We start from the raw sequence: 13,133 nt of genomic DNA, 5'->3' as shown, positions 1-13,133 counted from the left end.
CCTCGTTGTGACCTCGCGCGCACGCGCTGTTTAGCCTTCGCCAGCCCGGGCCCGCTTTCCTGCTGCGCAGGCGCGCTATCGTCCTCCGAAAGCGGAGCGCGTTTCCGCAAGAGGCGGTTGATGCGCGAGCGCTGGGGCGCTGGGCGCCTGCGCAGAGCTCCAGGCGTCTCCCTGGAAGGCCCGGGTTAGAGGGAGGTGAGCTGGCGGCGGTCTCATGGAGCGGAAGGGTGGTCCGGACGGTGCCCCGGAGGCTGAGCGGGAGGAGGGAGAGCCCGAGGTGAAGAAGCGGAGACTTTTGTGTGTGGAGTTTGCCTCGGTCGCGAGTTGCGACGCCGCCGTGGCTCAGTGCTACCTGGCCGAGAACGACTGGGAGATAGAAGTACGCTTTCGCTGCTTCTCTCTTTCCCGCCCTTTACTTTGGTCCGTGCAGCGCACACGTTCCATCTCTGTGTCTTTGTTTTGCAGAGAGCGCTGGACTCCTACTTCGAGCCGGCCGTGGAGGAGAGCGCTTTAAAAAGCCATCTTGAGACCACCTGGGAGCCCGAGTTCTGGTGAGTGATGACGGGGCGGGGACCACTCCGGGCGGAGTCAGTTTGTACCGGGTTGCGTTGGGCATCCTGGGACCTGCAGTCGAGTTGGACGGGCGGGTTTGAGTAGAGGCAAGTCTCGCCTCTGAATAGCCGGAGGCGGAGGGTTTTTGTTGGTGCGTGGGATGGAGACGCGTCCCAGCAGCGGGGCTGACGCTTCTCTCCCGAAGTCCAGGCTGTCACTTCGAAGGTACTTTGGAGTCGGGGGGTGGGGGGTGGGGGAATATCTGAAATGTAATTTTTTAACTACAATTTTAGGCAATATGTAAGCAAGGGTTTCGAAACAAATGAATGAGGCAAAATCCTCTACTGAGGAATGGTAACTTGGAAGTCTTCTTGCTGCTTATATTGTTGTTGTTTATTCTCTGCCGCCCGGCCAGGATAATAGTTTTTATAAACTGCACATCCGCCCCTATTATTCCAGTGCTCCTTCCCCAATTCATGCACTTCTGCTCTTAAAGTCCAAGTGCCTTACAGGTCCCTCCACGGTTTGACCATATTTCTGGGTTCGTTTCTTTTCACACTCTCTTTCCTACCCTACAAAACTTCCAGGCATACCAAACTTTCCCTTTCTCCAGTGGGCCATTTTTTCTTGCCTTTCAACCTTTGTAAAGATATTTATCATCTCTGCCTAGAACCCTTTTCTTCCTCCTTCCTTGCTAAGTAACATTTATCTTAAAAGTCCAGCTTAGACATGACTTGTCTTCAAGAAGCTTTCCCTGATTTCCCAAGTCTGGGTAAGGTTTTCCTCTTGAGTAATTCTATATAGTAGCATCATGCATGACAACTTAGTTCATATTATAATCGCTATTTAGTATTTTATATCTCCCACTAGACTACTACATTTGGTGAAGACAGTGTCTGTTTCATACATTGTTGATTTCCCAAAGTCTCAAACAATATTTGGCATGTAATAAGCTCTCAATAAGTATGAATTGAATATATAAAGTTCTCCCAGCTGTATGGGCAGCCTCTACAGTTAACTGTTCATAGTAGATACTTCTTTCTCCCTGTGAACTTTTCAGCTGCACTGTCTTATAGATGTGATAAGATCATTTCATTAGGCTCCTTCCTCCGTCTGCCTGGCCTGTTGTTGAGGAATTGTCTACCCATCCACAGTGACATATCTCTAGCTCCCATGTTGTATTAGCTAGAGCCAGTTAGATTAGTAGGTGTTCATCTAGCCCGCGCTGGCCAGTCAGATCCTGTCTCCTGGGATTAGGACCATGAGTGTTTAGTGAATCTTCCTGTCAAGCTGGGACTGTACATGTTAACTCAGTACCTGTGGGGGACCTATAACCATACTCTTGTGCATGGGGAAGCTGAGAATGCTAGTCTGCAGAGAGACAGTGAAACCGAGGGAAGTTGAGTAAGATTGAGAGAGAGCCTTGATCGAACTTCCGTAGGCATAGCTGTGTTCCTGTAGTTGGCTCTGGGACATGATTCTGTTTCCTTGTGAATCCTTTTGTTTTACTCAGACTAGCCTGTGTTAGTGTCTGTTAGTTGTATCCTAAATTGTAGTCAGTAAAGAAGTTGGAACAAAGGAGGTGGAGTCCCTGAAATCGTCCCTCAAAAAAAATGTGGGTGGAGCTGAGTAATGGTGGGGTAGAGGACCATTAGGAGTCCCCTAGCCCAGAATCACAAATTGGCAGAAAACAAGCAAAGTGATTGATGAGGCTGTGGTCTGTTGTCTCTTGGAACTCAGATCAGATGCCAGTGAGAGTGAGGCTTTATCTATAGAATAGAATAAGAATCCACACTGATATAAATACATTTGTCCAGGAGTGAAGGGAACACTTTCCCTCACAGTAGAATTCCAACTACTAAATGTTGAAGGCATGTTAGAGTTAGAAAAAAAATCACCATTTGGGAACTATCTTGATAGTAATTATCTCAGACAGGAATCATCAATGGACACTAAAACTAAGGGACTTCCCTGGTGGCGCAGTGGTTAAGAATCCGCGTGCCAATGCAGGGGACACGGGTTTGATCCCTGGTCCGGGAAGATGCCACATCCCACCGAGCAACTAATCCCATGCGCCGCAACTACTGAACCTGCTTGCTGCAACTACTGAGCCCGTGTGCTGCAACTACTGAAGCCCGCACACCTAGAGCCCATGCTCCACAACAAGAGAAGCCATTGCAATGAGAAGCCTGCGCACCACAACAAAGAGTAGCCCCCGCTCGCTGCAACTAGAGAAAGCCTGCGCGCAGCAATGAAGACCCAACGCAGCCAAAAATAAAAATAAATTTTAAAAAAACCAAACTAATAGGTAAAAGTTGATGAGAAACAAGACATTTACATAGTCTCAAAGTACCTACCTGCAAAATACTTATTACTTGGGGGGAAATCATAACTGTGCAGTGCAGAAACCAAGGCATCAAAGTTAACGTGACCAGTACTGGGGACAAATCCAATACTGTTGGATCAGGCCTCCTGACGTGATGCACTGAGGAGGACACCCTATCACTTCTGTGTCATTCCTGCCAAAAAATACACATTCTCAGAAAACATCAGACAAACCCAACCTGAAGGACATTCTACAAAATAAATGGGCTGTATTCTTCAAAAACATCAAGGTCAGGAGAGACAAAGACTGAAGAACTATTCTGGATCAAAGGAGCTTGAAAGAGACATGCCACCTCAATGCAACATGTGATCCTGGATTAGGACATTACTGGCACAATTGGCAAAGTTTGAATAGATCTTTAAATTATATAATAACATTGTATCAATGATAATTTTCTGATTTTTGATAATTGTACTAAGGTATGTATGTCCTTATTTTTAGGAAATGCATTCAAAAGTATTTATGCAAATGTTTCAGAATAAAAAGAGTAAAGCAAGTAAATGTTAAATAAGTAAAATGTTAACATTTATCTGTATGAGTGGTGAGTAGAATTCTTTTTATTGTTTTTCGAGAGTCTGAAATTATTTCATAAGAAGTTTAAAAATTAACTAGACTTATCATGGTGATCATTTTGCAATGTATACAAATATTGAATCATTATATTGTGTACCTGAAACTAGTATAACATTATCTGTTAATTATACCTCAATAAAAAAAATTTTCCAGGAGTTCCCTGGCAGGCCAGTGGTTAGGACTTGGTGCTTTCACTGCTGTGGCCCAGGTTCATTTCCTGGTTAGGGAACTAAGATCCCAAAAGCTGCGTGGTGTGGCCAAAAAAAATTTTTTTAATTAAAAAAATTTTTTTAAAGAAGTTAAAATATTGGCATTACATTTATTAAAATTATAAATGTAAAATCCTAGTTCTTAAATTTATGTATATTTTATAAATGCTTAGCAGTTGCGTTTTAATAATGTTTGTCCCTCCACTCAGGTGTCTGGGCCTTGGTGGGAAAGGTGGGGTCAGGCAGACTTTTGGGCTGGAGCCCATACACATGGTCTCTCCAGCATGGCAGTCTCAGAGTAGTCAGATTTCTCATGTAGCAGCTCAGGGTTCTTGTTGGACAGAGTGTTCCAAAAGGCTTGAGTGAAAGCTACAAGGCTTCTTATGGCCAAGCCTCAGAAATCCCAGAATAATCCTTTTCACTATATTCTATTGGTCAAGCAAGTCACTAAGGTCCAGATTCAAGGGGAAGGGTATTAGTTGGACTTCACCTCTCAGTGAGGGGAATAACAAAGAATTGCAGCCATTATTTATGTGGCACAATGAGATCTTATTTCAAATGTGATTTAAAATGAATCCAGATAAATGTGGAAATCTTACATTACTCAGTCTGATTTGGGGTCATAGTTTATCAGATCATTTTAGTGACCTATGTCATTGAAGGATATTGAGTTGGTTCTAAGTAAGCAGACATTTGGATAACACAGTAAGAATCTATTTTTCCTCACTCATCAGACTTTTGCTGTTCTATAGGCAGATACTTTTAGGACTCTTAAAATTTATTTACCTGTAAAATGAGGGCTACAGAGACTCACAAAATAATTTTAAATTAATCAGTTTATAGATTATTTGCAAAGTTGTGTTTCATTCTTATCTTGCCAGTGTTGACCTAACCAAGGAAGAAACAAGTGATTCCATTAGTTCTAAAACCAGCACATCTGAAAATGTTCAGCAAGAAGATGGCAGCATGTTCTCTTTCATTACCTGGAATATTGATGGATTGGACGTAAACAGTCTGCCAGAGAGGGCTCGAGGGGTGTGTTCCTATTTAACTTTGTAAGTATTATTACATCTGTTTCATGGTAACGTGATAATGTGTCTTACCTGCCTACAAGGAGGGTAACAGTTCAAGGTTATGGGCTTTGGAATCGGTCCTGACTTCAGAGTCCAGCTCTCAGAGGAAACATGTGAAAGAATTGGGAGTGACTGGCTCTGGGAGCAGGATTGTGGCTTGGGGTGCAGAGGGAACACTAATTTTTGTTCACAGCCTTCTAGTACTATTTTATTTACTAAACTTTGTGTATAATTATTGCTATGAAAAGAAAATTACCAAAGTGATCCGTATCTGCCACACACTAGCTCTGTGACCTTGTGGAACCACTTGTAAGCCACTTCAGTTCTCCAGAGCTCAGTTTTCTTCATCATGGATAATAACTGTTTCAAGAGGATTGAAGAAGACAATAACACTTAAGGCATCCGTTAAGAGTGAGGACCATTGTAGGCTCTTAATATTATTGGTTTCTAGTGTCAGTGATTCCTGTTCTTCTAACTTTGAAAGGTTGTCATGTATATGTTTTTTTTTTTAATTTTATCTTTACAGTGTTATGTGTTAAATAGCACAGGTCTTTCTCATTTTATAGTTATCAAAGGTCAGCATAAATATTGAATATTAGGTGTCCTAGAGGACTATAATTTTGTGTTTCTTTTATGCTGTGGCATTTTCCTAATCTAGGTAGCTGCAAATGAAATGGTATACCTCATATTTTTCATAAATTGATGTGTTTAATTAGGTACAGCCCAGATGTGGTATTTCTACAGGAAGTTATTCCCCCATATTCTGCCTACCTAAAGAAGAAAGCAAGTAGTTACGAGATAATTACAGGTAACAGTTTTCCTGTTATTTAACTTGTCTTTTTCTTTGAAAAACAAGGTGAGAGATAAACCAAAGTTAGACAGTTGGAACATAGACAGGAAAAAGCACAAATAAAGTAAGTTTGAGAAAAAGAAGTCAGAGACAGGATGTGGTGGCCCCCAAGCTGTAGGCTTATTCAGCTTTCTGCTTTCCGGAGAACTGCTTGTCTCTTTCTTGGTATGCGCTCCTGACGCTGCGGTATTGAGTGTAAAAAAGGAAGATGGCTTGCGGCCAGTTTCGTTCTAGGTGCCTGCTCTGCATCTAAGAGCCCCTGGTTGTTCCCCAGAAGAAGGAAGTGCTGCCCTGAGGGGGAAGTCTGTATCTCCAAAGAATGGCCCATAAGGCATGCTGACGCATAGATAGTGGCGCATAGATAGTGGCGACAGAATTATGTGGAAATACAAGGTTTACTGATTTATTGTCTGATATTCATACAAGGTTTACTGATTTATTGTCTGATATTCGTTCCGTTCTAAACCTATATATACATTCATGCTCTTTGAATAAACTTGCCTTGCAACCATCAGTTGTCTTGGCCCTTCTGATCCCATACTGGTGCTTTTCAGTTCCTTACCCCTCACCGCCAGGAACTTCTAGCTTTCTGCAGCCGGTCTGCGGCAACAGGATACTAAAAAAATCATAGGAGAATATGTTACATATGTGGAAAAATGGTTGAAATGGATGATTTTTCAGGAAAATATAAATTGCCAAAATTTGAGGCACTAAGTAACTTTTTGGTGAAATCAAATTGTTAGAAAATGTTTAAGTGTGGTGATTGCATTGTGGTTATGCTTTTTCAAAAAGTCTTTATTTCTTTTTATTTATTTTGTTATTTTTCTACCTTTTTGCCCTGAATATTTTAGTTTTTGATTTTTCATCTATTTTGTTTTTACTAAGTGCATTTAATATACCACTTTGGCTTCATTTCATGACTTTTGGCTAAATCTCATGTTTTCTTTGACTTTCACTTTTACCTAGTGTATGATTTTAATTTTGATTTACTTTTTAATCCAAAATTGCTGAAGAGAGAGTTCTCTCTATCTGCCTTTCTCTCTCTCTCTCTCTCTGCGGGACAACTTTTCTGCATTCTCTTGGGGATTCCTTTTGCCTGTCTTCTGTTTTGGTTATCTTGTTTTCTGAATCCCATGCTTTCTTCCTTGGTTTACTTCCTCATTTTATTGGAGCACATTCTCTAGTCACTTTCTAAGAAGTAGCACATGGGGAGTGAAGTTTTTGAATCCCAGCCTATTTGGAAATGCCAATGTTTTATTCTCATAGTTCCTTGATAGTTTGGCTGGACAAAGATTTCTAGGTAGAAAGTCATTTTCCCACAGAATTTTGAAGGCATGATTTCAGTGTTTTCTAGTTTCCATTATTGATGATTAGAAGTCTGATGCCATTCTAATTCTTGATCTTTCTTCCCCCCCTTCCCCCTCTGAAAGCTTTGAGGCTCTTCTTTTTAACTCCAGTGTTTTGGGGGTCTTTTTTTCATTTATTATGCCAAACACTTGGTAGGACCTTTCAATCTGGAGGTTTGTGACCTTCAGTTCTGGAAAATTCTTTTTTCTGTCTCTCCTTTCCTCCCTCCCTCTCCGCCTCCTTTCCTCCTGCTGGACTCCCCACCTGCCATCTTTCTAGTCTGCTGCCCTCCTCCCTGCCCCTCCGTTTCTTCCTCCCTTCTCTTCCTGTTCCTCTTTTCCTGGTTCCCCTCCGTTCTGATAAACCAGTTACCACTTCTCCACCTACTTTGTTCTCTTAAAAACTTGGAAGCTTTCATTCATTGCCCCTCCATTTCTGTTCTCTTTTCTTCTTGCAAGTGTATACCTTTCTAAATTTTTTATTCACTTACTGTGATTTTTCTGGTGCTTCCCGAGTGAAAAGTAACTGCATGTCAAGTTGCCTCAGTTTAAGTCTCATCTACTCTGCCTTTCAGAAATTTTTCAAATTTTTATGTTTGGTATTAGCACTGTTAACTGTTTTGGGCACTTATGTAAATTCATTATTATTTTTGTATTTCTTCCATACTTCCAGTTACACTTTTATATTTCTTCCATGCTTACAGTTACAGAGGGACTTGGTTGACCATCTTGAACTATTTTGAAATAATAGTTTACTTTTAAGATTTATATCCATTTAAATATCTATACCTGCTTGTTATAAAATTTTCAGTAGGGGAGCTTGGGATAAACTGCAGATACCCCTGATCTCTCAGCCTAAATTCTTTTCCGCAAACATTTGAAGGTCATGAAAAAGGATATTTCACAGCTATAATGTTGAAGAAATCGAGATTGAAATTTAAAAGCCAAGAGATTATTCCTTTTCCAGATACAAAAATGATGAGAAACCTTTTGTGTGTGCATGTAAGTAATTTTTTTAAATTGTTTTTTTAAAAAAAAGAACTATTTTTTTCATAGTTCCATGATGGTGTCCTTTTTAAAAAAGCATTGTCTTTAGAAAAATATTTACTCGTCACTTATAGGTTCTTTTAAATAGTCTTAAAGAACTTTATAAATTAAATTTTTACATACATTTCAAATATAGACAAATTGTAAAAATAAAATCCTTGATTCATTAGATGTTTTCTTAATATATAAGAGTTTGCTAACATTCCACAGTTGCTTCCTAAAGTAGTTTTTTTTTTCTTATTAAATGCACTATACTTGGTACTTTATTGTACTCTGTGAGTCTTACAAAAATGAGTCGAATAGATCTTGGTCTCATAGAGCTCGTAGATTAGCAGGGGAGAGATTGTATGTATAGTACCTAAAATAAACGAAGGGCATAAATGCCATGGGAGAGGTATAATGATATGCCATGGAAGTTTAGAGAAAGGAAAGATGATTTTCAGCTACATTGTTTAGTGAAAGTTTCATGATGGAAGTTGTGTTTGAATTGGGCCCTGAAAAATATGCAAAATGTAGACATTAAGAACAGTGCAGGTGGCAGAACCACCCTGAGCAAACTTTTGCAAATTGCAAATAGCAGGGTATGTATATATGAAAGAGAGCATGTATAGCTATAAACGAGCCTTCTATTCAGTTGGATGTAGAGGGCACAAAGGGGGTAGTGTGACGACAGGTTTGGTAAAGTAGGTTGGATCCAGATTATAGGAGATCATGAATGCCCAATGTGAAAGAATTTGAACTGGACGCTGCAGGCAATTAGTTTAAATAATGACAGATCTTACATTGCTGGTATCTTAATTGCAAATGGTAAGTGATTCTCATTCATTCATTTAACTGACATTATTTTGAGTTACCTATGTGCCAGGCTCTCGGTAACAGTAATAAATAAAAGAGCCATCTTTGCTTTCAAATGACTCAGGGCTTTGTAGGAGAGAGATAATTGTGCTGCATTTCGATCTAGGGGACTTTATAAACAGTCTACACGGCGCTGTAGGAGGATAGGGGAGGGAGCCACTGATGCCTGGGATGCTGGGGAAGGGCTCACAGTGGAGTTGACATTCGAGGGAGGTTTTGAAGTATTAGTGGGTACTTGCTCAGTATTCTTTGGGAGTATTCTTTGACCTTTAAGGATAAGCACGGTGCTGATTATATAGTTTCACTTTAGTAAATATTGATATATACCCATCAGTTGAATAGTTACTGATTGTGTGAACAAAGTTCAGTGTTAATTGTTAGTGGATCATTTTAACAACTCTATTTATCTTGTTGCAGGTGAGTGTGTCAGGAAATGAACTTTGCCTTATGACTTCTCATTTGGAGAGCACCAGAGGGCATGCTAAGGAACGAATGAATCAGTTGAAAATAGTTTTAAAGAAAATGCAAGAGGTTCCAGAGTCAGCTACAGTTATATTTGCAGGAGATACAAATTTAAGGGATCAAGAAGTGAGTGATGAAGTCATTTCATTGTTTATGGGCAGATTAATGCTGTGGAAACTAATTTAGGTTTCTTTTGACTAAAGCTATTAAAACTAGGACTTTCATCTGTTCATAATGTATAAGTGACCTTGCACATGCAATTTAGCAAATGATTATTTAGCCTGTGCTACTTGCCTAGCACAGGGGAAACAGAGGCAGAAGGGGCTGTTACATTATTGGGTGAAAACATATATATGGTATATGAAACAGACAACACAAAACAATATATATTGATTAACAAGAGGGGTATAGAGAAAATAATGATTAGAAGAATTTAGAAAAGGTCGTTTATTTGCAGTTTCTTAGTTGTAAGGTAAGAAGAACAGAAAGATTTGACCAACATAGTTGTCCCTAACTCTTTTCCTTCTGGATTTTCTTTTTTCAACCTTTTTTACCTTCATGACATTGGTTTTGGCAGTGATTTCTTGGATATGACACCAAAAGCACAGACAACAAAAGAAAAAATAGATAAGGTAGACTGCATCAAAATTAAAAACTTGTGCATCAAAGGGTATTATCAATGGAGTGAAAAGGCAACCCATGGAATGGTAGAAAATATTCACAAATCATATATCTGATGAGATATTCAGAATATTCAAAATATACAAAGACCTCCTACAATTAAAAAAAAAAACACACAGAAAAAAAAAAAAACCTCATTAAAAACTGGGCACGGGACTTCCCTGGTGGTCCAGTGGTTAAGAATCTGCCTTCCAATGCAGGGGACACAGGTTCCATCCCTGGTCGGGGAACTAAGATCCCACATGCAGCAGGGCAACTAAGCCCACACGCCGCAACTACTGAGCCCACGTGCTGTGGAGCCCACACACCACAACTAGAGAGCCCGTACGCCACAACTAGAGTGCCCACGTGCCGCAGCTTTGGTGCCCACATGCTCTGGAGCCCATGCACCACAACTAGAGAGAAGCCAGCACACCGCAATGAAGGATCCCATGTGCCACAACTAAGACTCGACGCAGCCAAAAATAAATAAATACAATTAAAAAAAAATGGGCAAAAGATTTAGACATTTCTTGAAAGAAGATATACAAATGGCCAGTTAGTTCCTGAAAAGATGTTAAACATCATTGGTCATGAGAGAAATGCAAATCAAAACCATGATGAGATACCACTTCACATCCATTAGTATGACTATTACAAAAAAACAAAACAACAGAAAATAACAAGTGTTGCAAGGATATGGAGAAATTGGAACCCCTGTGCACTGCTTCTGGGAATGTAAAATGGTGCAGCTGCTGTGGAACATGGTGTAAGGATTCCTCCAGAAATTAAACAGACTTTCCATATGATCCAGCAAGTCCACTTCTGGGTGAATACAAGCAAGCAAAAGCAGAGCCTCAAAGAGATAGGTGTACACTTGGGTTGGTAGCATTATTCTCAGTAGCTAAAATATGGAAGCAACCTAAGTGTAAGTGTCCATTGACAGATGAATAAACAAAATGCATATATTGATACATGAAATGGAATTTTTTTTTTTTTTAACTTATGGCTGTGTTGGGTCTTCGTTTCTGTGCGAGGGCTTCCTCTAGTTGCGGCACGTGAGGGCCACTCTTCATCGCGATGCGCAGGCCTCTCACTATCGCGGCTTCTCTTGTTGCGGAGCACAGGCTCCAGACGCGCAGGCTCAGTAATTGTGGCTCACGGGCCTAGTTGCTCCAAGGCATGTGGGATCTTCCCAGACCAGGGCTCGTAACCCATGTTCCCTGCATTGGCAGGCAGACTCTCAACCACTGCGCCACCAGGGAAGCCCTGAAATAGAATATTATTCAGCCTTAAAAACGAAGGCAGTATTGACACATGCTATAACGTGAATGAACCCTGAAGACGTTATGATAAGTGAAATAAGCCAGTAACAAAACTGTTCATGATTCCTCTTACATGAGTTTCCTAAAGTAGTCAAATTCATACAGACAGGAAGGAGAGTGGTGGTTGCCAGGGGCTGGGGGGAGGGTGGAATGGGGAGTTCGTGTTTAATGGGTGGAGTTTCAGTTTGGGACATTGAAAAGGTTCTGGAGGTGGATGGTGGTGATGGTTGCACAATCATGTGAATGTACTTAATGCCACAGAACTGTAATGTTAAAGTCGAAGTTTTATGTGTACTTTACCACGATAAAAAAATTTTTTAATCCTAGAGTGTGAATGGGAGGAAAAGTTAATGTTGTTAGTAAATTTCAAATAAAACTGAAGGCATTTGACATTATTGGATCATATGAATGGTATACTTCTAAATTTATAGATTAGAGTAACAGTTTTGCCTCCTTTACACTTAATGTTCATTTTTTTAAACTACTAATAGCAATAACTGAGACCATGGATTTTCAGTCTTCTGAGTTTCATCTGACTCCCAAAGTTAGGAAGCTACTTGTGGCAGAAGCGAAGGGGCAAATTTCAGACCTCTCTGTCTCTCTTGATATTTTTATATTACCTACTTATTACCATGCAGTAAAATAATTTTATAATATATCTAATTGTATCTAGTTTTGCATTTGTGCATTAATAAATAATCTGTGGCATTCTGATTTGAAAAGTTGCACCTAGTTGTGGTAATGGTAAAGACCTTTTTAATAAAAGGGAAAAAAGACTGAAAAGAGTTTTCTTTCTTTTTCTTTGTAGGTTACCAAATGTGGTGGTTTACCCAACAACATTGTGGATGTCTGGGAGTTTTTGGGCAAACCTAAGCATTGCCAGTATACATGGGATACACAAGTGAATTCTAATCTTGGAATAGCTGCTATTTGTAAGCTTCGTTTTGATCGAATATTTTTTAGAGCAGCAGCAGAAGGCGGCCACATCGTTCCCCGAAGTTTGGACCTCCTTGGGTTGGAAAAGCTGCACTGTGGTAGATTTCCTAGTGATCACTGGGGGCTTCTGTGCAACTTAGATGTAATATTGTGAACTGCTTTTCAAATACGAGTTTTAAATGTTCGGAGCAATTTTGTTCTGTGTTTTTGCAAATGTAATTGCTACCTGTGTGGCAAGGTAGTTTAATATGGAGGAATTAATATACTGGATCATTGTAACAAAAGAAAAAACGCCTGTGATTTTATTTTGTGAATTGTGTCCTCAGATTTCAGAACTAAATCTTAATGTTTATTTCAATGAAAGCATACCTGTGTTCAGAACATGAGGCCTCTTAATGAAAGGTCACAAAGGCTATCAGCTATTACAAGCTCTGGTTCCTAAGAGTGCTCACAGCTGCTGGCTGGATCTGCATTTAAATAGATTGCAGCTGTCCTACATCAGACTTTTTGTCAGTTAACAGTGCCTAATTGGTAAGCTAGAAATGAACTCATGATTTAAAATCCCTTAATTTTTAAAAATTCATGTTTGTAGTTATGTCACCAACAGAGGCAAAGTTAGGCTTGATAATGATTAAAGTCACTTTTATAGAGGCATTGGGCTTTTTTTCTAAGAAAAGTAAATGTGTAAAAAGAATTAGCCTTTTAGTTTTGCTACTTGTAAAACTGAATTTTTTTCAAGACGTGAATGAGGAGCACTTCTACATGTGCTTTAAGGAAAGATTTTTTTCCCATAAGAGAATGTACTTTAAATAAAGAATTCTGCTTGCTCATAGTTTGTTTTAGTATGTTTTTGTGCTCA

The 13,133-nt window shown here is 39.8% G+C and overlaps 1 protein-coding gene across 3 annotated transcripts; it reads left to right on the top strand.

Moving 5' to 3' along the window:
* Positions 1–77: 77 nt before the first annotated feature.
* Positions 78–13,106, top strand: TDP2 (tyrosyl-DNA phosphodiesterase 2). Of its 3 annotated transcripts, none has more exons than XM_082415234.1 (7): positions 78–277; positions 466–551; positions 4,602–4,775; positions 5,510–5,601; positions 7,873–7,991; positions 9,309–9,479; positions 12,147–13,106. In XM_082415234.1, exons 1-7 carry the CDS (start codon positions 215–217, stop codon positions 12,426–12,428), a joined length of 987 nt encoding a protein of 328 aa, XP_082271360.1. In that variant the 5' UTR covers positions 78–214; the 3' UTR covers positions 12,429–13,106. The 3 variants fall into 3 exon arrangements, with proteins under 3 accessions (XP_082271360.1, XP_082271359.1, XP_082271361.1); XM_082415233.1 differs by having other exon boundaries at positions 78–379; XM_082415235.1 differs by lacking the exons at positions 78–277; positions 466–551 and adding an exon at positions 623–777.
* The last annotated feature ends 27 nt before the right edge of the window (positions 13,107–13,133 follow it).

The sequence above is a fragment of the Balaenoptera physalus genome, assembly GCF_965194825.1.
Source record: "Balaenoptera physalus genome assembly, chromosome: 11".
Taxonomy (NCBI): Eukaryota; Metazoa; Chordata; class Mammalia; order Artiodactyla; family Balaenopteridae; genus Balaenoptera; species Balaenoptera physalus.
This window is presented reverse-complemented; position numbering and strand designations above follow the sequence as displayed.

Bases quoted from the DNA above. Each gene is read 5' to 3' on its own strand.
- TDP2 (XM_082415233.1), top strand. From the start codon at position 215: ATGGAGCGGAAGGGTGGTCCGGACGGTGCCCCGGAGGCTGAGCGGGAG. The intron at 380-465 runs GTACGCTTTCGC...TTTGTTTTGCAG, and splicing joins AGAACGACTGGGAGATAGAA to AGAGCGCTGGACTCCTACTT. The intron at 552-4,601 runs GTGAGTGATGAC...TTATCTTGCCAG, and splicing joins ACCTGGGAGCCCGAGTTCTG to TGTTGACCTAACCAAGGAAG.